The 27,205-nt window shown below is 44.8% G+C and overlaps 1 protein-coding gene and 1 pseudogene across 1 annotated transcript; one reads left to right on the plus strand and one right to left on the minus strand.

Moving 5' to 3' along the window:
• The first annotated feature begins 5,223 nt into the window (after nucleotides 1-5,223).
• LOC134386830 (ras-related protein Rab-2A-like) lies at nucleotides 5,224-5,866 on the plus strand (annotated as a pseudogene).
• A 3,041-nt stretch (nucleotides 5,867-8,907) lies between these two features.
• Nucleotides 8,908-26,701, minus strand: LOC134386832 (transcription factor Sp2-like). Its single transcript, XM_063108955.1, has 4 exons — nucleotides 26,642-26,701; nucleotides 24,423-24,502; nucleotides 22,663-23,636; nucleotides 8,908-9,040 (listed from the first exon to the last, which is right to left on the minus strand). Exons 2-4 carry the CDS (start codon nucleotides 24,483-24,485, stop codon nucleotides 8,908-8,910), a joined length of 1,170 nt encoding a protein of 389 aa, XP_062965025.1. The 5' UTR covers nucleotides 24,486-24,502; nucleotides 26,642-26,701.
• Nucleotides 26,702-27,205: the final 504 nt, after the last annotated feature.

The following is a 27,205-nucleotide window of genomic DNA, read 5'->3' on the forward strand; positions in this document are numbered from 1 at the left end:
GGGCATGACATGCAGGTTGGAAGGGTGGGTTACCCTCATTGCTACAGGGGGTTTCTAGGCACCTGCTGTCTGTGTTCTTGCAGAGCCCAGGCACCTTCCTTCTCAGTCCCACCAGGATCTTCAGAATGGTCCCAGAGGTGCTGTCCAGCAGGCAAGAGGCTTGGGCCAGCTGTCATCATAGGCACTCCAGGCCCAGATAAATTGGCAAACAAACAGTAAGCATTTTGCCCATTGTCTTATTAGCATGTGGAAGCTTACAACATGGGGTGGGCTTCCTTCTATGTTGTGGCTCTACAGATGCCCCTGCCATCTTCCAGGCTGCCTCTGACGAGCCTAGTATGCATTTGTAGGAAAGGCAGGTGACATTCATCAAAGAATCTAGGGAGGAGCCCTGGAGCTGAGAAGAGCTCCACTGCTCACTGAATCCCCACTGTCTTCACCCCAGGTGGTTTTGGTTCGGTAAATGAGCTAAGAGCTAGTATTAGTGTGGGCTCAGCACCAGCCCCAAGGGCTTTACATGACTTAAATCCATCCTCCAACACTCCTTTGGGCACAGTACCATTGTTGTCTCCACTTTATGTATGAGGAAACTGAGGTACAGAGCAGTGACATAACTTGCTCAAGGTCGCATAGCTACTAAGTGGTGGAGCCAGGACAAGTCTAAGTTCCGAGAAAGGACACAGGGATGAGGTTACCTGTCGACTGGGCTACCTTCTTTTGACTATAGTAGGCTTTCGATGAGAATGGATCAAAACCCTGTGCTCACTTTCAAAAATAAAAGAGAAAGGAAGACATCCTGAATAAAGAAAAGCTGAGAATTCATCTGTAGCAGATCTGCCATATAATAAATACCAAAGGGAGCCTTCAAGCTGAAATGAAAGTATGATAGATGGTAAATTGAATTCACATGAAGAAATAAAGAACACCCGTAAAGGTAACTATGTGGGCATAAAGAAAGACAGTATAAACATTTTTGTTGTAATTCTTTTCTTTTTTGTTTTTAACTCTGTCTTTAAAATACAACTGCATAAAGCAATAAACACAAAACTGTGTTGATGTATAAAGGTGTAATTTGTATGATGTAATAGCATGAAGGAGTGGAGGAGGAGTGAAGCTATGTTGGAACAAGGTTTTTTATACACTACTAAAATTAAGTTAATATTAATCTGAATTAAATTGTTTTTTCAGTTAAGATGCTAATTGTATTCCCCAGGGCAACCACTAAGAAAATAACTAAAAAAATATTGTAAATGATACAAAAAGGATACTGAAAATATACATTAGAAAATATTTATTTTACACAAAAGGAGGCAGGAATCAAGGAATAGAGGAACAAAAAAAAACATAAGACACATGAAAGAATGCAAAATGGCAGACATAAATCCTACCTTATCAATAATTACATTGAATATAAATGGATTCAATACCCCAATGAAAAGACAGAAATTGGCAGAGTGGATTTAAAAGACACGATCTGACTCTAAGCTGTTTACAAGAGATTTACTTTAGATTCAAAAACGCAAAAGAGTTGAAAGTAGAAGGATGAAAAAAGAAACCATGTGAGCAGTTACTAAAAGAGAGCTAGGGTGGCTATACACATATGAGACAAAATAGACTTGAAGACAAAATTTGGTACTAGAGACCAGAAGAACGTTTTATTATGATAAAAGAGTCAATATATCAGGAAGATTAAGATGATTACAAACATGTATACTCCTAACAACAGAGCCCAAAACTAACAATTGAAGGGACACTAGACAGTTCAGTATAATAGCAGGAGATTCCAATACCCTGCTTTCAATAACAGATGGAACAAGTGTGCAAAAGATCAACAAGGAAGCAGAAAACTTCAACAACACTATAAGCCAACTAGACCTAACATATATCTAAAGAACACTCCACCCAACAACAGCAGAATGCACATTCTTGTAATGTGCACATGGAATATTCTCCAGGGTAGACCATATGCTAGGTCATAAAACAAGCCTCAATACATTTCAAAAGATTCAAATAATACAAAATTTGTTCTCCAACAATGGAATTAAATTAGAAATTAACAAAAGAAGACATTTTGGGAAATTCACAAATATGCAGAAATTTAAAAACACACACTTTTTTTTTTAAAAAAAAAGATGACTGGTAAGGGGATCTTAACCCTTGACTTGGTGTTGTCAGCACCACGCTCAGCTAGTGAGTGAACCGGCCATCCCTATATGGGATCCGAACCCAGGGCCTTGGTGTTATCAGCACCACACTCTCCCGAGTGAGCCACGGGCCGGCCCAAAACACACACTTCTAAATAACCAATGGGTCAAAGAAGGAATCACAGGGGGAAATTAGAAAATACCTTGGGATGAAAACTGAAACACAACATACCAAAACTTATGGGTCACAACTAAAGCAGTGCTTGGAGAGAAATTTATAGACATAAATGTTTGTATTGGAAAAGAAGAAAGATTTAAAATCAATAGACTAAACTTCCACCTTAAGAAACTAGAAAAAGAAGAGCAAACTAAACCCAAAGCAAGCCCAAGGAAGGAAATAATAAGGATAACAGTGAAAATAAATGAAATAGAAAATAGGAAAAAATAGAGAAAATTACTAAAACGAAAAGTTGGTTCCTGGAAAAGATCAATGAATTGACAAATATTTAGCTAGATTGACCAAGAAAAAAAGAGAAAAGATTCAAATTACTAAATCAGGTATGGAACAGGAGACATTACTATTGATCTTATAAAAATAACGGGGGTGATAGAGAATACTATGAACAACTTCTTGCCAGAGAGTTAGCTAATTAGATGAAATGGACAAATTCCTAGAAAGACACAAATTACCAAAACTGACTCAAGGAGAACTGATAGATAATCTGAACAGACCTACAATAAGCAGAGATTTAACTTGCAATTTAAAACTTTCAACAAAGAAAGGCCTGGGTCCAGATGGCTTCACTAGTGATTTCTACCAAACATTAAAGAAAAATTAATACCAAGCATTCACAAAATCTTTCAAAAAAAATAGAAGAGGAGGGAACACTTCCCAACTCATTCTATCAGGCCAATATTACCCTGATACCAAAACTAGACAAAGACATCACAAAAAAAGAAATCTGTAGACCAACATCCCTTATAAATATAGATGCAGACACCCTTAACAAGATACTAGCAACCCAAATCCAGAAACATATAAAAAGGATTATATGCCATGACCAAGTGGAATTTATCCCAGGAATGTAAGGTTGGTTTAACATTTGAAAATCGATGTAACACATCATATTAAGAGAGTAAAGGATAAAAATTACATGGTCATATCAATAGATGCTGAAAGAGAAGCTGACACAATCCAACACACTTTCAAGATTAAAAGGCAAACAAACTAGAAATAGAGGGAACTTCCACAACCTGATAACCCTCTACAAAGCCCCATTGCTGGCATCATATGTGAAGGTATGAATTAGTGGACTAAGAGCTTTCCTTCTAAGATTGGAAACAAGATAAAATGTCCACTCTCATCACTTCTATTCAACATTGCACTGCAGGCTCTAGCCCAGGTAATCAGGCAAGAAAAAGAAATAAAAGCCATCCATATTAGAAAGGAAGAAGTAACACTATAAGCAAACACACACATGAAGATAGCTAAGGTAAAAAAGACAGACAATAACAAGTGTTGGCAAGGATGGGGAGAAATTAGAACCTTCATACATGGCCAGTGGGAATGTAAAATGGGGCAGCTTTAGAAAGCAGTTTGGCAGTTCCTCAAAATGGTAAACATAGAGCTACCATAAAATCTAGCAATTCTACTCCTAGGTGTATACCCAGGAGAATTAAAACTTATGTTCACACACAAAAAACTTGTTCAAGTACCAACAACCTAAATGTCCATCAACCGATGAATGGATAAGTATAATCCATACAGTGGAAATTTATTCAGCCACAAAAAGGAAGGAAGTGCTGGTACAATATAGTCGAACGTTGAAAACATTATGCTACAAAGAAGCCAGTTTCACAAAAGACCACATGTTGTATAATTCCCTTCATATGAAATGTCCAGAATGGGCACATCCGTACACACAGAAAGTATATTAGTAATTACCTAGGGCTGGAGGTAGGGGTGAGGAGGTGGCAGTGAGGAGGGAGCAGGAGTGGGAAATGACTTTTAGTAGGTCACAGTTTGTGTGATGTTGAAAATGTTCTAAAATTAGATTGTGGTGACGGTTGCACCTATCTGTGAATATGCTAACGTTCACTGAACTGTGGTTCTAAATGGGTGAATTTTATGGTATGTGAAATATATCTCAAGAAAGCCATAAAAACAGAAACAAACTCCGTACTCTAAAATTCGCTCTGCCCGTCTGCTGTTTCATAGGAAATATTTCTTTTGGAAAACTCTAAACCTATTAGGGTTAAGGCAAAAGAAATAGGGATTTTTTCCTACCACGCTGGCACAGGCATGGAGAGGAGCCATGGTTGTCAACCTAAGCTAAAGCAGAGAGCCTGAGGATTTTGAGTGAAGATTTCTGGGACAGTGACCGTAGGGGATGGAGCCTCCTACCAGGAGCATCACCATGAGCGGTATCGGTCAGCATCAGCGAGCTTCAAAAGAGCCTGGCAGCAGTTAAGGGACGTAGAGGCCACTGGCCCAAGGCTCCAACCCTGTGGCTTAGCCTCTCAAAGATAAAAGAGGAAGAAAATGCCCAGGGGGACCCAGAGCAGAAGTGCAGACAGCAAGGGAGAAACGGTGAGGGCTTCCCCAGGTTACTGTTTGCCAAGCAGCCTCTTTTCTCCTGTCCATTAGGAACCCTTGTGACTGTGAGCAAAGCTTCCTCCATCTTGAAGCCCTTACCACTTGCTAAGTCCTTTGTGTGAAACCTGCCCACAAAGATTATACAGCGACTGGGGCTAAGGTCGTTCAAACAATAGGTAGAAACGGCCCTTTCCTCCGGCGGCCCCGGGGCTGCGGCACTTACTTCCGGGGCGGGGCGGGGCGGGGCGCGGCGCGGCGCGGCCGTTATTGTTCGGTTACTGTTCGGTTGGGCTGGGCGGGGCGCCGTCTCCCTCAGCCGCGCGAGTGTCGGTTTGTCCGGCTTCCTCTCTGCCCTCACTCCCGGTGGCTGACGGCGGCGGCGGGCAGGGCGTGGCGTTTGGAGGCTGAGCGGCGCCGCGGTGAGGGGCGCGGAGCAGCAGCAGCCGCAGGAGCCGTGCGCCCTGGCACCGAGCGGCCGCGGCCATGGCGTTCGCCTGTCTCTTCAGGTGCATCGCCATCGGCGACACAGGCGTTGGTAAATCATGCTTATTGCTGCAGTGCAGACAAGAGGTTTCAGCCAGTGGCCTTACTATTGGTGGAGAGTTCGGTGCTCGCATGATAACTATTGATGGGAAACAGGTAAAACTTCAGGTATGGGCTACGGCAGGGCAAGAGTCCTTTCGTTCCCTCCCGAGGTCCCATGACAGAGGTGCAGCAGGAGCTTTACTAGTGTATGATATTGCAAGGAGAGACACATTCAACCCTTGACAACCTGGTTAGAAGATGCCCGCCAACGTTCTAATTCCAACATGGTCATTCTGCTTATTGGAAATAAAAGCGATTTAGAATCTAGAAGTAAAAAAGGTGAAGCTGTGAAGCTTTTGCACGAGAACACGGACTTATTATCTTCATGGAAACTTCTGCTAAGACTGCTTCCAGTGTAGAAGAGGCATTTATTAATACAGCAAAAGAAATTTATGAAAAAATCCAGGAAGGAGTCTTTGACATTAATAATGAGGCAAATGGCATTAAAATTGGCCCTCAGCATGCTGCTGCCAATGCTACACACGCAGGCAATCAGGGAGGCCCGGGGGTGGCTGCTGCTGAGTCTGTTTTTACTGTCTAGTGCCCACACGGGGCTACTCATTTATTGTTTCCCCCTTCTCCTCCTGCTCAGCTGAGACATGAAACTGTTTGAAATGGCTTTATGTCACAGAAGACTTCAATCCTACAAATTCTTGTATAACTTTGAATAAATGGTTAATGTTCACTTAAAAAAATTAGGTAGAAACAGCTTGCTGGCTACAAAAAAGGAACTTAGGAGTAAACACACACACATGCATCCCCACACCACTGGGTCTCCAGCAGCACACACATGTGCACACACATCCAAAGACACAGCTCATATGCACCTGCATGTACATGCCTCTGTCCACACATACATGGCCCCCACACAGACCAGTCTCTCGCAGCTAGGCATGTCTTCACACACATTACAGGTGTTCTCACATGCAAAGCTCCTAACATTCAGGTAGGCATGTGCTGATGCCCAAGCAAGTTACATGCACCTACATGCACATGCCTCCTCCCACACATGTGATAAGCCATGCCTCTGCGACACATGTCCCATGCATCTGCCCACGAGTAACTGGGCTTGTGCCAGCGTGCAAACACACACACACACATACACACAGGGTGTACACAATTCCATGCCTCCCAGCCTATAAATGTGCAGGAACCAAAGTAAAAGATGCAAATCCCACTGGATTCTATGTGAGCAGGTGGAGAGGGGCACATGGCTCCCTCCATCTACCACTTCATGGTTGAACTCCTTCCCCCAGCTCTCTCCTCCCCCCAGTGGACATTCAACTCAGGACAATGATGGTGGGGCACACATTCAGGTCACAGGGCTGAGGGTGGGAGGTGGGGGCAAGTGAAGAGTAGCAAGTGAAGAGTAATGGAGTGGAGGGAGGAGGGGGCACCACTCCCCTCTCCCCTCCCAAGTCAGGGGGTCTCTGTACAGCCAAATCAAACCAATCCATTTCACTGGACCACAGAAGCCAGGCCATATGCCTGTCCCTAGCCCCCCTCCCCTGCCAAGACAGTGGCCAGGGAGAGAGTGCCGTGGCTTTCTTTTTTTTTTTCTTTTAAAAATATTTATATATATTTTTATTACATATATATATAATACGTAAATATGTTTTTAAAACAATATAAAATGTTAAGACACTTCACTTAAATTTAAAGAGTTGCCCGCAATTAAAAATAATTGCATCATTTATGAGGTCCTTTTTTTTTTTTTTTCCCCTATTTTCCAGGGTTTCTTCTTTTTCAGGAGGGATTTTTTTTCCTCTTCTTTTGTTATTTTTCAAAAAGGCTTGCTTGCCTTGGTACAAAAATGATCCAAAGCTAAAAAACAAGGATGAACCAACAAAAACAAAACAGAAAAGAAATAAACACAACCCAGTTTCCCCTCCCTCCCCAAACCCTCAACAGCTCCCTCCGGCTCTCCTTGGCCAGGCCCCAGGGTCTTGGGGGTTTTGCCTCCTTCGATAGCTCCTTCTTTCTGTGCTTACTAGGGGGGACTAATCCCAGCTCCCCCTCCCCTGTGCTTACTCTACTCTGTGCTCCAAATCAGAATCCTGCTCCCCAGGATCCCCCACTCCATCCCCCTCCTCCTCTCCCTCCTGGCCCCCACTGTGCCCTCTGGGGGGCCAGGACTGAGAACCCAAAATGGTCTCTCCCTCACCCTCTCCAGGATCCGGCCAAAAGCCAGTGCCCACTGCCAACAGCCTCTGCAAGGCAGGATGTCCACAGGATGAGGACACTGGCTGGCAGGTCAGGCCTTGGGGACCTTCAAACATCCCACCAGGGTCACCAGATCCCCAATGAAAAAGCACATCTCACCTCTTCCCGGAAAACCCTCAAATGGCAAAAAGGATGGCTCAAGGTCAAGTCACTCCCACCTGTGGGGTCAGACCTTTCCCCACTGCCTCCCATCACCCCCCTCTCCCCTTCTCCCCATTTCTTCACAACCAGACCCTTCCCACCCTCCAGGCCTCAGAACCTAATTTTCTAGGCCCCTCATTCTTACTCACCCCACCTCCTCCTCTTCCTCCTGTTCCTCCTCCTCCTCCTCCTGTTCCTCCTCCTCTTGCTCCTCCTCCTCCTCCTGTTCCTACTCCTCCTCTTCCTGTTCCTCCTCCTCCTCCTCCTCTTCTTCACAATCCTTTAACAATGTAAAAGCCATACTTAGCTCACGGGCTGTACAGAAACAGGCTGCTGGCTGGATTTCACCTTCAGATTGTGGTTTGTGGACCCCTGGTTTAGAAGAAGGGGAATATATGATGTGTTCTAGAAGAGCCAGCAGTTTGGGTGGCTGCAACCTGGAAAGAGAAGAGGCTGATCAGATGAGATGAGACCAGCTTGTGAAGGGATCTGCAACCACACTTAAGAGTTTGCAGCAGGGCCGGTGGTTCTCAAACTGTATTCCCCAGAGTCCCAGAGTTCCCTAGAGGGGCGTGGGAGGCCAGGGGCAGGTCAGGACCCCCGCCCTTGCTTGAACTACAGCAACCCTGCTTTGTTCTGTCTGTCATATTGGGTTTTCATGTACAATTGTATTTGACAAAAGGGGCTCTGATGATAAAGATTATTGGAAAACCACGAATGTGGGCTGTGAAGTCCCGTGAGTCACACGCCGTGAAGCCTCATGTGATACATAAGAGTCTCCCTGTCCGTGGGAAGTGGGAAGACAGGACAAGTACGTGTGAGACTGTGGGTGAGAGAGAAGGATGGTCTCTCATCAAGGACCACGTTGTGCAATGAGGGAGGAAAGGGTGCTGGGGGCTGGAGCCGGTGGTGGGCTTGAGTGTTTGTCTTTGAAGGAGGAACAGAAGGGGGCAGGTGGTCAGGAAGGCAGTCCGGGTGGGGGGTGATGGCATTTTCTAAAATCCTAGAGAAGGTTTTGAGGGCTGGGACAGAGAGTGGACCCACCTCCTGGGCTTGGCAGTGGGGAGGAGGAAGCTCAGGGGACAGTGGGCTTTTCTGATGGCTTTACTGCAGTCTTTGACCTGATCTAATGGACAATAGGGAGCTTCTGATGGTTCTAAAGCTGGAGAGGCATAAATAAGAGTAGGGTTCGAGAAAGATGAAGGCTGCAGCTTATGCCTAATGCGTACGCAGCAGGGAGGCCTGGAGCAGGGGGTCTGGGGAAGTTACTGATACATCGGAAGCACTGAGGGTCAGGAGGACTCGGTGGTCCCAGGGGAATGAGGCGGGTGGGAGCGTCTCCAGGAGTGAGCTGCATCAGAGGGAGGAAGGGGAGGCAGGGAAGAGCCAAAAGTTTGAGCTGGGGGTGGGTGACAGCTGTCCTTGGGAGAAACTGGGGAGCAGTACCACTGGAGAGTCTGAAGAGAGGGGACGAGTCAGGTGGTGGCTCCCTTGGGTTTGGGGTGATGGTAGGTCACTGCATGGAGTGACAGCATAATCAGGCACTGGACTGAGTGGACTAGACAGTGGCCTGGGTCAAGCTGGGGCTTAGGGGGGATGAGGGAGGGAGCTGTTGTCTGCAGAAAGGGGGGGCACAGGAAAGCAAGGACAAGCTCAGAGTGGGACAGGAGGAGGGACACTCAGGTGCAGCTGAGGGAGGAATCCAGAGGGATTGGTCGAAGTCCTGGGTTTGGCTGCTGGGAGATGAGAAGAGCCCCCCAGCAGGGCCAGGACGTGTGGAGTGAGGTGGACTGGGACTGCACTGGGTAGGGGGCTGGTATGCAATGAAGCCCATCAGCTCAGCCTCAGCTGGGGGAGCAGAGGAACCCGAGCTGGAGGGGCAGCAGGCTCAGCTAGGGCAGGATGGGGGCTTGCCAAGTGTATTGGGTGCATCGTTTTGTCTTAGGCATCAATAGTGTCATTTGTTGTGGGGAGAGCTGGAAGTAAGTGTTGTGTGTTGAGCCTGTGGAGTGTATTGTTTGTGGAATTGTCTGCCTTAAGCTGTACATTCATTGGAATGAGTAAGTATATTGCCAAGTTGTATCTCGTTGTTGAGGGTATTATGTTGCTTTCTGGGCATGAGTTATTCTGAAAGGTTCCCAGCAAGGTGGTCGTGCCTGACTTTGCTGCAGTGCAGAGGGATGGTACCCCTGGTGGACAGAAGGGACAACGACCTGGCTGTTCATTCCAATTCTTTTATTTGATGACCATTTATTTAGACCAGAGTTTCTGAACTCTGGCACAATTGACATTTTGGGCAGGGTAATTATTTGTTATGGGGGATTGTCCTGTGCATTGGAGGAAAATTGGCAGCATCTCTAGCCCTTATCCAGTAGATGCGTGTGGCACCCCCGAGTTGTGACAACCAAAATGGCTCTAGATTTTGCCAAATGTCCTCTGGGGGGCAAAATCACCCCCTGCTGAGAAATACTGATTTAGACCATTTAAGTGCCAGGCTGACTATCCCAGCTAGGTGATAAGAATACAGTGGGGAATAAGACAGACAGGATCCTTGCTCCTCATGGAGCTTACAGTCCGATGGGGAGATAGGCATGAAACTAAAGCATAACATAATGACACTTTGGGCAGTAAGGAGAGGGTGTCTGAAGATGATTCTCCACTGAATGGGGGCATAGGAGGCAGGAGCTGAGCCTGGCACTTGTAGGGCCACTGGAGGTGCAGTGAGCACGTTCATGTGGGGGCGGCTCTCACTTCTGTCCCCCATGGTGCCTGGCTCAAAGAAAGCGCCTGGTACTTTCTGTGGATGGGCAACTGTTGGAGTCCACTGGGCTGGAGTGGGGAGGGGCTGGAGCCAGGTGTGTGTGAGGGGTTGGGGGCCGGGCAGGACCTAGCTGGAGACTCTGTTCTGCTGCCACAGCCCTGATGAGTGGGGTCTTCTTAGCCTAGAGATCCCTGGTCTGGGATCCCTGGTCTGGGCAGAGCTTGTTGTGAGTGAATCCCAGGGAGGCCCTGCTGGGCTGGATTAGACTCTGGGATGGACTAGTGTGGAGGCATGGGCACCCAGGCCTGGGCTGTCCAGTTCTGGACCTGGGGGCATGGGGTCTGGACACCTGGGCTGGGCCTGCCTGTGTCCTAATGTCTTTGCCTCCTCTCTAGCGCTGGCAAGACCTCAATGTTATCAGCAGCCTGCTCAAGTACTTCTTTTTTTTTTTTTTTTTTGTCGTATTCGTGACCGGCACTCAGCCAGTGAGTGCACCGGTCATTCCTATATAGGATCCGAACCCGCGGCGGGAGCGTCGCTGCGCTCCCAGCGCAGCACTCTACCAAGTGCGCCACGGGCTCGGCCCTCAAGTACTTCTTTCAAAAGCTGCCTGAGCCTCTTTTCACTGATGGTGAGTAGGAACTGGGAGTACGGGTTGGGCAGGGAGGGACAGCAGTCTAGGCTGCACCTTAACCACTTTTTTATTTGGCTTATTGGTTTTACTTTTTGGGTTTTCTTTTAAACACAAAAGAAACGTGCTGGTAAAACACTAGGATGGTACAGGTGTGAATAAAGCAAACAGCAGGGGCCAGCCTGTGGCTCACTTGGGAGAGTGCGGTGCTGATAACACCAAGGTCATGGATTCGAATCCTATATAGGGATGGCCGGTTAGCTCACTGGCTGAGAGTGGTGCTGACAGGTCAAGGGTTAAGATCCCCTTACCGATCATCTTTAAAAAAAAAAAAAAGCAAACAGCAGGGGCCCTGTCATCCTCCCATCCCTTTCCCCAGAGGTTACAGTTGACACTTTCGGAGCATTTACTGTCGCCAAGCACTACTTCCCACAACACCTCCATGAGTTAGGTCCTATTATCTCCCTTTTACAGATGAGAAACTGAAGCTCAGAGAGTTTCAGTGACTTGCCCAAGATCATGCAGGTTGTAAGTTGCAGAGCCAGGGTTCTGCCCCAGGCACCTGGCTGCAGAGCTCAGCTCTTGGCCATCGGTTGAGCTGCTTATTAACAATTGATTATGTTTCCTTCTCCACCCTCTTATACATATGACAAAGACACACATATGCATGCATAGGGTTTGGAGGTGGGTGAGTTTAGTCGTATGCTGGTAAATGTTTAACATCATGCTCTCAAGGGGCTAAAAGCCCTGATCTATAGTTTTCCAATTTCCATGGTGTAAATACTCCCACCATGGTTTATTTCATCACTGACATGATGTCACCAACCTGGTATTGGGAAGAGATGCACACAATCTGCCCTCAGGAGCCAGCATGATGGGCCCCAGCCTACTGCTGGCTGAGTTGTTCTTCACAAAAGCAGGATTGTAATTCTGAGATTCATTTGCGTCAGTACAGAGACCTCTACCTTATTCTTTTAAACCAACCACATCATATTTCATAGTCTCAATAGACTATAATTTCTTTACTAACTCCTCGATTGATGGATATTCAGGTCGTCTTCAAATATTTGCTATTACAAAACCTGTTGCAATGACTTTCCTTCAATATGTCCTTGCAGGTCTGGATCTGTGCTGTCTGCATAGATTAGATTCTTAGATGTAGAATTGCTAGGTCAGAGTCCCGGGAAACATTTTTGAAAGCTAATGTCAAATTGTAGTCTGAGGCTGGCTGGTGTTCAGTGAGTTAGAGCACCATGTTATGACACCAAGGTCAAAGGTTCAGATGCCCTGTACCAGCAATCCACCAAAAAAACCACAAAAAAACTGCACTCTGATAAGGAGATGCTAGTTCACACTCCCACTAACAGCATAAGAGAGAATCTGTCTCCCTACATCCCCATCAGCACTGGATGTTATTAACGTTTTAAACTTTTGTTAATCAGATAGGGGAAATAGTATCTCATTATTTTCATTCTCATTTTCCTCATTACTAGGTAGATTAAATCTCTTTTCATTCATTTATTGCATTTTTCTATTTCCTCTGTCATTGCTTGTTCAAACTATGTGCACATTTTTCTGTTGGGTTGCTTATCTTTTCGTATTGATTTGTAGGAGACAAGCTCTTTGTACATCACAGATATTAATTCTTTGTTAGATTTTGCAAATATTTGCTCTGCTTTGCCATTTGCCCTTTAATTTTTCAGTATAGAAACTGAAAACAATTTTTTAAAATGTAGTCAAAACTGTTCATCTTTCTTAGTGGATTCTGCATCCCATATTTAGGAAGGCCTTCCGACTGTAAAAATATTTTTTTATTTTTTTCCCCAATGCTTTATAATTTCTATACTTGGCTCTCATGCAATTAAATTTGTTTGTGTATCATGTGAGATAGAAATGGATCCTCCCCCCATGATAGCCATTTGTCCGAGGGATATTTATTGACACATCCATCTTTCCCCACCTATCGGAAGTGCTGCCTTTATCATAGTGGAAACATCTACACGGCCCCTTCCCCTCCTCTCTGTCGTTGTCATTGCTCTGCTTCCTCTGCCAACAACAGACTGCTTTAGCTGTGCTATCTTTTTAGTATATTTCGGTATCTGGTAGGATGAATCCTCCCTTGTCGTTCCTCCTCTAAAAAATATTCTTGGCTATCCTTGTGCATTTACTCCTCCAGATGAATTTTAGAACAGGCTTATCACATTCCATTTTTTAAAGTTCCCAGTGGACTTCTTCTGAAGGAAGCTGGGGGAACCCTAACAAGGGGGAAGTAGTCTCAGCCCCCCCCCCTTTGTAGGTTCCTTCTCTTCTGACCTACTGAACCTTGGTGTCCTTGTCCCGGAGACTGGGGCAGGGACCTCTTTTCTAGGATCAACGTGCAGCTTAAATCCAATTTCTTCCCAAATGAACACACCTGGGCTATCTCAGGTTGGGTACACACCTGAGTGCAGGTGGTGGGTTTGGTCGCATAAATACAAGGCCACAGACCCCCCTCCCCCTTTACTAAAACCAGAACAGCATGAGCACAAAACACTGACCTCCCAGCAGGGCTTCCCCAGGAGTGGGAGAAGGGGCTGCCTCCCACCCCTGTAAAGAGTCTTCACTGTGTTCTAGACAAATACAATGACTTCATCGAGGCCAATCGCATCGAGGACTCGAGGGAGCGGATGAAGACGCTGAGGAAGCTGGTGAGGAGAGATGCTGTCAGGCAAAGTGTGGAGTGGACAGCAGAGCACCCCTGTCCCCAGAGGCCCAGAGTCTGGTGCCACCAATTTCCCCTCTGCCCCTCACCTGACGATGCCTGGGGTCTCACCTTGCTTCTCATGCTACCACCCTGGGAGAGCTCAACCAGCTGTTGCAACTCCATCTCTAGGCTTGGATACCCAATTGCCACCTGCGTGTCCTTTGTGTGCCTCAAAAGCTGCATGTCTGAAATTAAATTTGTCTTCTCCCTCTTCCCTTCCCCATCTCAGCATCACCTCTGTTGCTGAAATAGAGACCTGGAGTCACCCTTGATGGGCTTGCTTACCCTCATCTGTCTCTGAGCCCTGACGATCCAGCTGACTAAACCTTTCAGACCCACTGGTTCACAGGTAACACAGGGGTTAGAGGAACACAATGATGGCGCACAAGGAAGCAAACAGGCACATCTCAGACAGACATTCTACAGAGCAACTGGTTTGGTTTCTTGAACAAGTCAGTGTCAAGGCAGAAGGCAAGAGTGTTGTTCAAAAGAGATTTATGTGACAACCCAAAGATACTCATCCTCACTGGAAAGAGAAATATAAATTCAAGCTCTCTTAAGATAGTATATTTTGCTATCAGCCTAGCAGAAAACAAGAGTTTTACAAGGCTGAGGGGAAACGAACACTCTCATCCGTGTTGGTGGAAAAGAAAATTAGTATAAGCTTCATGGGTGGCAATTTGTCAATACCTATCAAATACCCATAATTTACCCTTTGACCCAAAAATCCTACTTCCGGAATCTTTCCAACATTTACCTCTACATGTACAAAAGATTATTCATTATAGCATTGTTCATAATAGCAAAAGGTGAGATACAACCCAAGGGTTCATCAACAGGAGACTGGTTGACGAACCCTACAATGGAAAACCATGTAGCTGTGGAGAAGGAGATGAAGCCTTTCTATGCACAATCTCCAAGATATATTGTGAAATCAAAAAGGCAAAAAGTAAACCAGGTGTAGGACTGTGTGTATAGTGTACTATCTTTGTGTAAAAGAGACAGAAAATCAAGTAATCAGATATTTATTCATACTAGTGTGTGTTTGTGTAAAGAAACACTGGAAGAAAACAGAGAAAGAATAAATGAAATGGTGACTTGAGCTGATGGAGAACAGAGCAAGAAAGCAGGAGTATGTGTGAGAGTCTCTTATACACTTTGTAATAATGCTTTGATTTTTTGAAAACCTGTAAATATATTACCTAGTTTAAAAAATTCAAGGCTATTAGCAAGACAGAGGGGCTGGAAAATACAATTACCACTGGAACAAAAAATAAGAAATCTTAAGGAGATATTCAAGTCAAGCAAAAAGTAAAAAAAAAAAAAAAAAAGGGTAGTGCTGATAACACCAAGGTCCCAGCCACCAATCAATCAATCCATCAATCAATCACTGTTTTTTAGAACTTAAAGTTTATCACTGTACCAATTGAAGGAGAAGACATTCACTCTTAAGATTCAAATTTGTGGCCTGGAAAATCAGGCAGAAAAATATCTCAAACCTCAGAGAAAAGTACATAGAGATAGAAACAAAGAGGAAAAAGGTAAGAAACTGGGAGGATCCAGTCAGAAGAGCTAACATGCAAATGAAAGAAAGGTAAAAGAAACAATAATCAAGCAACAAATTGATTTTCATAAGCTGAAAAAGACCTGAGTCCACAGACTGAAAACCGGCAGGTCCCGTGAATTCCAGATGGGAGTGCTGAGAAAAGAATCCCCATGTAGGCACGTCCTATAGAATATGTGTTTGATTAGGAATCTCAGGGAAAGGGGCAGAAGCCATTAATGAAATGGGAAGCATAACGGAGGAAAAAGAGAATCAACAGCGACCTGATCAAAGGGAGAAAAACCACAAGGTAAACTAATACATGTAAAATAAGCCAGAGTAATAAAATCGAGTACATGATATCACGTAAGTGAAATGTGAAGAGACTGAGTCCTCCAATTAAAAGACAAAGAGTCAGGTTGGGTTTAAAAATACAGTGGTATGATATATACAAGAAATAAACTTTTTAATAAAGTGATGATGGTTGAAAATAAAATGATACCAAGAGGTATTGGGCAAGTGCAAAAATAAAGTAAAAGAAAATAAAGAGTGGCCATATGAATAATATAGGAAGGTGAAATTTAAGGTTAAGCACTAAGACAGGATAAAGAGGGACACCGTGTAATGAGATGCACCATTTGAGATGATAAAGCAGTTAAAATCTGCATGCTCCCAACAGCACTGTAGTTAAATATGAAAAGCAAAACCTACGTAAAGCACAAAAAGAACTTCATAGAGAAAACTTGAGTGGGAGGTTTAACAAACCTCTGTCAGAATCAGAGTAAAAGACCAAAAAAAAAAAAAAAAAGGATAGAAAGGAAATGGAAGTTTGAGTAATACAATCAATACATTTAATTTGATACATCTGGAACCTTATATCCCTTAAACAGAAAATAAACAATTTTTCTATACGTCTATGAAAAAGTTAGAATAATCATTTACTTGGCCACAAAAAAATCCATAATAAATTTTAAAAGTGGAGATTTTACAAATCTAGAAAAAATGTAAGCTTTCCTAATAAAATATAAAATGGCCAAAATTAACTAGAGAACTAGCAGTAAATGTGAGTACACTAGTTAGTTAATAAGAAAAAAAAATCTGCTACTGAAAAAGTGCCAGGTCCAGAGGGTTTCATGGGAGGGAACTGTAGAAACCTTTAGGAGTCACCTTTGATATCACCTTCCTCCTCCAGGAAAGGTTCCTAGATCTGCCTCTCACCAACAAGATCCCAGGAGGGGAACTTCTTCAACATGCCCGCCACACCAATTTGCAGATGCATCCCCACATCATGATGGATTTGTTGGCCAATTTCTCCTCCTGAACAGAGCTACCTGAGAGACAGGGACCCTGCCTTGCTTTTTATCACTTCTCAGTGCTCAGTACAGCACCTGACATTTACTAAAGTGAACATGGCAAGTGACAGAAAAGGATGTGCAGTCGTCAGTACACCGTGACGCCCCTATGGCGAGCTCCCCTGCACGGAAGCCTAGGAAAGCGGAATAAATGGAAAGAAACCAAAATGCTAATAGTGATTAGATTGAAATGTTCCCCATTACCCAAATATTTGTAATAAGGTTAAAGTATGTTTATAGAGTGAAACAGTCATTTACACATTCAAACGGGCCAGGGGGCCTCTAGTTGTGCAGCAGGGAAGGAAGAAGGCTGGGCGATCTGGAGGCAGGGCCCCTTCTGCTACCTCTGCTTCCTCTCTCGGGCTGAGTTGGCCCAGCCCCCAGGACAGACATGGAGGCCCAGAAGGGACCCCTGCCCCACTCATCTTCATGCCTCACAGGGGACCTCCAGCCTGGAGGAAAGGATACAGGGTGGACATGGATAGAAGGGTCCCGCATGCCTCATCTTACCCTGGCAGCAGCTCTGGAAATCCCGTCAACACCAGAATCCTTCCTCAATTTGGAAACAGAACCTCCCAAATTTTAGCAAGAGCTCCCATGCCCCTGGGCCCATGGACCCCAGCCCTGGCAGTCCCATTTCCCCCTGACATCAACCAACAGCCACTGTCTCACTGTCTGCGCCTCACCAGAAGATGTGCGGATATAGACCTGGGAGGGGCCAGAGAGAAAAAGTCAGTGCCGTCAGAGAGACTGAGCTCCTGGCACCATCAAATCTTGCCCAAGACAGAACTGGGGGCACCACTGTCAGCCCAATTTCTCCTTCAATTAGTCCAAACCTACATTTATACACTGTTGGTGTCAAGAAACAGCTGATGGCATCCCTGTAATAAGATGGCAAATGTTCAAATGTTGACTGTTGATGTGAAACCAAACATTTAATTTACTCGGCATGGAAAAATATAATTGCCAAACCTCAGAACTGGAGAACTAGAAGGCAGTACACTGTGAATGCCCATCAAACAAATGTAAACGGGTTCATATTAGTCCTTAAGACCTACGTATTAATGAGAAAGAATTTATCTCCAATTCAGATTGGCAAAGATGGAAAAATAAAATAAAATAATGCTCACTGCTGGTGAGACAGCAGGAAACAGGCACTCGCTTGTACGTTAGAGTGAGCATATGACGTGGGCTAGCCTTGCTGGAAGGAAATGTGGGAATATGTGTCAAAAGCCTTGAAAATATTCATGTTAGAGCCTGAGTGGGGTGAGGAGGGTGTCTGTGGGGGGAGTGGCAGTAGCAACCGGGCAGAGCAGGCTGAGGAGGGTGTCCACATGGGAGAGCTGAAACGGCTGTGGAGACAGTTACCTGCACAGGGGATCAACCCAGAAAGGACGTTTATTAAGGATAGTGGGCGTGAGGTCTCTCACTGTCAGAGCAGGGAGTTACAAATATGGAAAAGGAGAAAGCTAGACTGAACCCTGTTGGTGTTGGATGGGAATTAGAGATACTGGTGGAAACTCATGGGTTTCAATATATACAGATAGAGAAATACAGATATAGATGTGTGGATATATGTGCGTGTGCCCAAATGCATGTTCATGTATCTGTATATGCAGGTATTGTGTGTGTGGTTGTATGTATATACATGTACATGCAGGTATAGATACTTCTAGCTGGGCCCACTGAGAAGCACTGGGAACAGCAACACCCCAGTAGCAATCAGCCCACCTGGCACCCAGGCCTTCGCTTCCAAATCCCATGGAACCAGGCTCCTTAGAGAAATAGCTGATTCCAGGGTTGGAAAAGGAAAGTGCAAGAAACACCTGGAACACATGTTGTACCGGAAAATGAGGAAATGCTCACAGAATGGTGGGGACGTGTGAAGGGGCTGGGACAATATAGACATCAAAGTAATAATACTAAGGGATTATAACCCACTGAATAAAAGAGGAACCCTGGAGTCCATACTGACATGAATAAATAAATGGGAAAGAAGAGAATGACAGAATGAAGAAAACTGCTATCACACACATCCTCCAATAAGAGGAACCAGAACTTCTAAGAGAAACGGTTGGTCCCAAGGCTGGGGCTGGGAAGACACAAGGAGTGAAGTTCTGACACACCCCACAGCATGGAGGGACCCTGACAACATGATGCTAAGTCAAAGAAGCCGCTCACAAGACACCACCTGTGGTATGATTCCTCTCATCTGAAATGTCCAGAACAGGCAATATAAAGGTAGAAAATAGACTAGTGGTTGCCAAGAGCTGAGGGGAGTGGGAAACGGGGAGTGAGTGCTAAAGGGTACAGGGTTTCTTTTGGGGGTGATGAAAATGTTCGAGACTTACAAAGTGGTGATAGCTGCACAACTCTGTGAATACACTAAAAACGACTAAATTGTACACTAAAAGGGATGAGTTTTATTATGTGACTATCTCGATAAAGCAGATTTTTCAACAAAAGGATAAGAGCATGTCAAAGGGACACAGGAGCCAACCTTTGTCCCAATGGCCAAAGCTGCAACAACTTGAGCAACAAAATAATGTAGTATTGGCTTATAACCCAAAGTATAAAATAAATATACATGAATCCAAACTGATATAAATAAATGATTGAATATATAAATAAATGGGGGAGAAGAGGTAAATCTTCCTTATAGAACAATTCCAAAGAATATATGTAGATACTCTCCCTTCTGGGATGTAGGGCTTAATTCCCACCACCCCTACCCCCAAAGATGGCTTAGACTTAGCAGTTCACTTCCAAAGAATACAGTAGAGAAAGGAAAAAGTAGTCACCTGCAGTGAAGAAACCTGACAAACACTACCTTAACCAAATGACAAAGGTTAATATCATCAGAGATGTCATGTACCCCTGATATAGATGAGAGGGGCATTTTGCCTCTGGTATTTTTTCTAAAAATCCGTAACTGCAGTCTTATCATGAGAAAAATAGCAGACAAACTCAGATAGGGGGATATTCTACAGGGTACCTGGCCAGTACACCTCAAGACTATCAAGATCATGAAAGACAAGTAAAGACTGAGAAATGGTCACGTCACATACAGAAAGGGTCTGGGGAGTCAAGACCACTAAGTGTAATGTGGCATCTGCATTGGATCCTAGAACAAGAAAAGGACATTGATGGAAAAATTAGTGAAATGCAAATCAAGTCTGGAGTTTAGTTAATAGTAACATACCAATGTCAGTTTCTTAGTTTTGAAAACACCATGGTAATGTAAGATGTCCAGTAGTGGGGGAAACTAGGAAACTCTCTGTACTACATTTGCAACATTTCTGTAGGTGTAAATACATTATAAAATAAAAAGTTAAATAAAATATCATATAAGAGATATTAACTGGTTAGAGTGTGATGTTCTAACATCAAAGTCAAGGGTTTGGATCCCCATACCAGCCACCAAAAAAAAAAAAAAGAAAGAAAAAGATATTAAGTGCAAAACAAAAGTCTGACGAGGAATGGGATATTTACATAGTCTCAAAGTATCTCCCTACATAATACTAATTAATTACAAAGAGGAAAGAAAGTAAACTTAAGGTGCAGAAATCTGCCAGCCATCTGTTTAACCTTCCCAGTAGTGGGACAAATTGAAATCTTGCAATACCTTTTAGGATGCAGTGAGAACACAGCATCAGTTCTGTGAAAGTTCTGCAAAAAATGAATAACCTGCAGCTAATCGTGAGGATACATCATACAAACCTAAATTGAGGAACATTCTACAAAATAACTGACCTGAAGCCTTCAAAAGTGTCAAGGTCATGAAAGACAAGTAAAGAATGAGGAAGATCAAAAAAGACTAAAGAGACATGACAACTAAATGTGATGGGTAATCCTCGATCATATCTTTTTGCCACAAAGGAGTTATTGAGGCAAGTGGTGAAACCTGAATGGGGTCTCTGAATTAGATAGTGTGTTTCACTGCTAATATCCTGGGTGTGATGGTTGTACTATGGTAGGCAGAACGTCCTTGTGTGTAGGAATGAAAGCATTTGGAAGTGACAGGGTGGTCATGGTGGCACTCATAATTCGGGGGGGGGAAAGTTCTGTTAAAAAAAATCCTGCTGTGATTTTGATTGCAGTTATTTTTAATTCCTGGATTATTTAGGACTGTGTTTCTCAGTTAAAAGCCAACAAACAAACCTCATACGTCATCTCTTAATAAACGCACAAATCTCATTCCCAGTTTTCTGCTATATGCCCCTTTTTCAAATCATCAAATCATTGTTATTTTGCATCAGTGTTTTGTTGTTGTTGTTGTTGTTATTGTATGTATCTGAAGGGTCAACAAACTTTTTTTGTAAAGAGCCAGTTAACTCTGTCTTGGGTACTCAACTCTGCTATTGCAGTGCAAATATAGCACAAAGGGGCATGTCTATGTTCCAATTAACCTTTACTTACAAAAACAGGTGGATCGGCCAGATTTGACCTGAAGACCCTAGATTGCCAATCTCTGATACAGAATATAATACATTTTTTTATAATGTGCATGTTTTTTACCTACTTTTAGGAATTTATTTGGCTATAGGATTGGAAACAACCTAAACATGCAGTTAACAGGGTATTAATTGTATAATAATCAGCATATCAGGATAATGGAAAACTATGTAGTCATTAAAAAATAATGTGTGGCTAAATATTTCTGCAAATGTATGATTATTTCCTCAGGAAGACGTGGGGTAAGTCCTGCCCTCATTAATCTCAAGACATGGAACCTCACGAAGGCAGGGAGGCACTGCCGAGGATGTGCACCTGAGCAGGTGTCACCTCAGTTCTTCACCTTTCGGTAAGTATGAGAATGGGACCTCACAGATAACGGTGATAAATAACAATTTATAAAACATCACCTGGCAATATATAATATGCCAGGAGTGAAAGGCATTCTAGGGCAGGCCTCAGATTTCCTCCGGCGAGACTTCCATGTCCACAGCTCGAATTTGAGGGCACTTCTCCACCCAGAAGATTGCACAATTTCCCACTGTCACTCATTCAGCTCTCTCGCTATTGACAACTAGATGATAAATTCCTCAATGGCAGGAGCAATTTTTTTATTTTCAAAAAACAAAACCTTGTCCCCAATTTCAACTGTAGCACCTGCCGCACATAAGACACAAAGAGTCAAGGTAGAAAATGGAAAAGAGTGTGGGGTTTGAAGTTAGAAATTTGAGTTGAATCCTGGCTCTCGTCATTTATGCCCTAAGAAATCTCAGATAACTTTTCTGAGTTCCGGGCTCTCCACCTGCAACATGGGCACAACCTCTGGCATTTAGTTGGCATGCACAAAGAATAAAACCTGCCTCGTAGAGCCAAATAGATTCCACAGTATTACAGCACCTTAAAAAATGACAAAAATAAGAACATTCATCTTGAATTTAACATCCCACATGAATCTAGCCTAAATGTTCCCGCTATAAAGCTAGGCTGCTTATTCTTACTTTTTATTCTTCTTGTTAACAATGACCAGCATTTTTCTCATTTTCTTACTTTATATCAAATTCTATGGTTCTGAATGAAGTTTTTTCATTCTTGCTACTGTTCTGAGTATGTAATTCTATAAAAAATAATAAATTTATTATTAAAAAGTATAGGGCTGGCCAAGGTTAAGGGTTCAGGTCCCTATGCCAGCCAGCCACCAAAAAGAAAAAAAGTATATATCCATCTCCTACTCGTCTCCCAGAAAACAGCCATGAAGAAAAAGGACCAAAATATGCCTATGTTTTATCTGATATCTAAAGATATGCTGGACTTGGCCCTATAAACTGAAGAGAGCCTGTTTGTCAGGCAGAAATGGCCACTTACTGCTCCTCCCAAAACAATACTTTCTCCCAAGGCTCACAGCAAATTGGAGGATAATCAGCATCGTCTTCAAAAGCAAGTGCAGGGGTAAGCGGAGGAGAGGGAGGAGAAGCAGAGGGTGCGTGGTACCTGATTGGCGTCGTCTCAGCCGCCTGGATTTGAAAGTTCTGGGAGGGCTTCTGGGGGACGGTGGGGAGGGTGGCGGATGCTGCTTGCACCACCCGCAGAGCCTGCTGGGGGATCTGCACCACCTGCTGCTGCTCGGCCTTGGGGGGCACCACCTGCACCTGCTGGACCACAGCTGGTTGGCCTGCGCCAGGACTCTGAACAATGAGCAGGTTGTTTCCTGCCTGGATGATGTTGTCTGCAGTGGTCTCAATCAGCACCGTCTCCACCTGCTCAGCCACAGCCACAGAGGGCTGGGAGGCAGGCAGGCTCTTCTTCCTCACTTTCTTGTTAGTCTTAGACAGTGGGGTCAGGGGGCTTTCAGTGAGGAGCTGAGTGGGGGCTCCGGCGTCGCTGGCATTCACCAGGTTGTTGACAGGCAGAGTGAGCGTGACGTTGCCGCCCCCACCTGTCAGCTTCACCACATTGGCCCCACTCTGCACAGGGGTAGTGGTTGTGCTTGACTTTTGGACGGGAGCTGGCTTGATGGGGACAGGCTTGTGACTGGACGGTGAGGGGGTGATGATGGCTTGGTTGGTGCCAGGGATGATCTGGATCTGGTTGGTGAGATTGGGCTGCACTTGGATGGTCTGGGAACTGCTCGCCTGAATCTGAGGGACTGCCTGGTACTGGATGTTGGCATTTGATCGGGTCCCTTTGTTGATCATGGTGGGATTCTGGATAGCGAACACTAGCTGCCCTCCAGGATAGGAGGTGCTCAGTTGCGACCCCTGAATCTGAAGGATATTTCCTTTGGAGGACAAGATTCCAAAGCTATTCTTGCTGGGACTGAGAGGGAGAGGGGCAGGTTTGATAGGGACGAGTTTCCGTGGTGTGGGCTGGGGGGGAGCAGGAGGTGTCACAGCAGCTTCAACAGCTGGGGGACCAATTTTACTACATGTTGCAGCAAGCAGGGCTAAGGGAGATGGCTGGGAGTCCTGCAAAAAATCAACAGAGAAAAGGAGTTAGACATGAAGGCCCACTGCCTTTTGTGATCCTCTCCTCCTGGCAACCTTCCAGTGGCTCTTCCCACCCCTGTGGCAGGCGTGTGCCAGCACCTTCCCTCTACAGTGGCTCCTGTCTCCCCTTCCCTGCTGGTTTGTCTGTTAAGTAAGTAAGGGAGAAAAGGTGGGAAATGTCCTTCTCAGGAAGGAATTCCCCAGAAAGAACCAATGGACAGGGAGAACGGATAGCCTGAGCTGACCTCCTACTCCCCTCTGGCCTTGTTTCTAACAGGCAGTGAACAATCCTCTGGTCTTAGAGGAAGTGCTGATAGCCCACCACAGACTGGTGGCTCCAAAGAGGAAGGACTGAGGAAGAGACAGAGGGAAAAAGAAAGGGAGGGGCAACAGGAGGAATAAACACTTTGGTAAAGTGTTTCCTTGTGCTTGGTACATATGACTTTATAGATTGGGGAGGGCTGCTTTTTCAAGGCCGCAATGAAAGAGCCTCTGTTTTCCTTTTATGGGTGGTGGGGTCTGGTGGAAGGAATGTTAAGTTTAAGCCTGGTTTTCTCCCCTGACCCAGCTGTGGTGGCTTAGGTAAATGGTCATGGTTTCTTAGTTCACAGAATGTGGATAACTGAGCCTTTTCCGGTCTCATATCCTAGGGCATCTAGAGTGAGACGGTGATGAGAGAGAGTTTTCAGTGTGGTTCAACATCAGCTTCAGTGGGTCCACAAGGCTGACACAGCCCCCAGCCCTCAGAGCCCCCTGCCCACTCGCCTGGGTGGTGGAGGCAGCGGGCTGCAGGTAGTCACTGGGACTGACGGCAGCAGTGGCAGCCATGCTGGTCTGTGGATCTGCTGGAAGAGAAGAGACAGAGGAATGCACAAGATGCCCAAAAAGCACCCAAGCCCACTTGCCTCAGATTTTCTTTGTGCCTCTATTTGTTGCTGCTTCCCTGAGAGAGGTTAACCACCTTCCCCACACTTCCCCACTTGAGGTTAGCTTCCCTATAGCTGCCCTACATCTGTTTCTGTACATGACCTCCTCCTCTCCTCAGACTCAGCTGTCGAGGCTGAGGACAGCTGGTCCTGCCTCCAGCTACCATAAAGTCTGGGATAACACGGAGATACCAAGACTGTACCAAGACTGCCTCAGGATCTAAGCTGTGCCACCTGTGCAGCCTTCTGGGCTGGGCACTGCTGACTCTCCCTGTCTAGACTGGAACCTCTCTACGTTGGGCGGGGGGAGCCCCTCAGTTATTCCTCTAGCTCTAACTGAAGCTACCTTCTCACTCCTGCTGTAGCCAGATGCCAAACCAGCTTGGGAGAGAAGCGTCGCTTGGCCAGGGTTCCTGGCAAGGAAGATACACCTGCTGCATTCCAGCCTGGGGTGTTTTATGCTCAGCCTTCACCACAAAGACGCAATGGCCCCACAGGTCACTATATAGCATATGGATAATTTCTTTATTCTTTCCCTTTTAGCAACTGGCCAGTACAGGGATTAAACCCTGGACCTTGGTGTTATCAGCACCACACTCTAACCAACTGAGCTAACTGGCCAGCCCTATACTGGTAATTTCTTTAAGTGAATTTACACTTGCACACAGGACCATAGGGACGGCCCCAGAGGTAACACCAAGACTGGGGAGAGTTAATGACTGAATATAACAAGAAGAATAAAAATAGAGTAAATTCTATTTTTCATTAAGTGTGTATATATTTCTATATATGAATACAGCCAAATAGTAAAAAGTGAGAAAAAAAAAAAGCTGAAATGATAAAAGCCAGTATTTCTTGGTGATAGAATTTTGCTTGATTTAAACAATTTTTCTCCTTGTTTTTCTATTTTTTCCCACAATGAATATACTCTATTATGCCTTTTTTAAATAAAGGAAAATAAAGAAGTTTGAGGAAGTAATGAAGGGGATCTCTACTGTGCACTTAAGTCTGATCTAAAAGAGATGATAAGGAAACAGGTCTGTGCCACTTTAGAGTTCATAAATCACTAAGGAAAAGATCATTGGGCAGAGTTAGCCTTGTACCCTAGACTTTTGGAAACTACATTTCAGGAGGGACAGAAATAAAAGAGGAATTACTTTGGAGACTCAAAAAGACAAAAAGGCTCAGGAACTGGAGCCCCTGTTGGGCATCTGGCGAAAAGAAAATAGAGGTTGTGGAGAAAGCAGAACCATTCATGTTTTGGCTGGCCTCTGGCTTCACTCTTTGGGACAATGATTCTTAACAGGGAAAAGGTAAAGAAAAGGTAAAGAGGGAACTGAAGCCCAGGACAGGTGATGGGCTGGCAGGAAGTGCCTTTAATGCTTACCAGGTCCTAGTCCAAACTACACTCCACAGAGCAAGCGAAACTTTGCAGACACACTTGCAAATCGTGTGAGGAGAGCCAGAAGGCAGCTCTGGGTAAAACTGTAGATGCAGATCCTGAAATATTACAGACATTGATTCCTGACAAAATCCTAGGACAAATGATTGAACAGCACTCCAGTTACTGAAGGAAGGAAGGAGAGATCACAGATCCTCCTGAATAAGCACGGAGTCACAAAAACAAGTCATGCCGAACAAGTCTTTCATTTTCATAGTGTTTTGGGTGGACACATCAGGAGAATGGTACAACCATGCATGTTATTTCAACAGGTATCTGACTGAAATTTTCATAATATTCTTGAGAACAAGAAGGGAAAAAATATGGGCAGGATGATCGTCTAGTTTGGGGACTAAGCTGAATGTGCCTCCATCTAAGTGCTGAGAGTTTGCTGCCACTGGGTCCTCCAGGGTGTCTCGGACTTGAAGTGGGTCCCAGGACGATAGCGCACAGGCATCTCCTCAGAGGCCTTTTTATTCCTGTGTTTTCATTGTGATGATCACCTTTGTAGAAATGAACATGTAAGAGCCGGCCATGGCTCACTCGGGAGAGTGCGGTGCTGATAACACCAAGGCAACAGGTTCGGATCCCTATATAAGGATGGGCGGTTCGCTCACCTGGGGGAGCGTGGTGCTGACAACACCAAGTCAAGGGTTAAGATCCCCTTACCGGTCATCTTTTAAAACAAAAAGAAAGAAAGAAAGAAAGAAATGAACATGTATCACAGATCACTGGCTGACTGTTGCTCTACCATCTCCTGCACATTTCAGGGCTTCTGTGTGTGTTTGCAAGGGCAGCACTGTAACTGTGTGGGCTACTGAGGACAACCTAATTCTAAGCTAACCTTTGATTCATGATACATCTGTGCGAAGTGCAGGATGACATCTCTTCAGAAGCAGTGGGAGGACTGTGTCACTCAGCACTAGCATACTGCAAGGTGGCATGCAGAACTCAAGGGGCCCAGAGTGTCGAGTCTGTGCCATGCTTCTGCTGAAAGCAGCAATTTTGGTTTACTCAGACATCGTCCTCCCAGAATAATGTTGTTGGTTTGAATTTTACTGGCTTTTTTGTAGTTGTTGGTTAACTACAAAAGGAGCTAGATCAATGAGTTGGCATGCAGATTTCTGTTCACACGAAATTAAGTAAAATCGTAATGTTACATTGAAAAGAATCTAAGTCAC

The sequence above is a fragment of the Cynocephalus volans genome, chromosome 10 (assembly GCF_027409185.1).
Source record: "Cynocephalus volans isolate mCynVol1 chromosome 10, mCynVol1.pri, whole genome shotgun sequence".
NCBI lineage: Eukaryota > Metazoa > Chordata > Mammalia > Dermoptera > Cynocephalidae > Cynocephalus > Cynocephalus volans.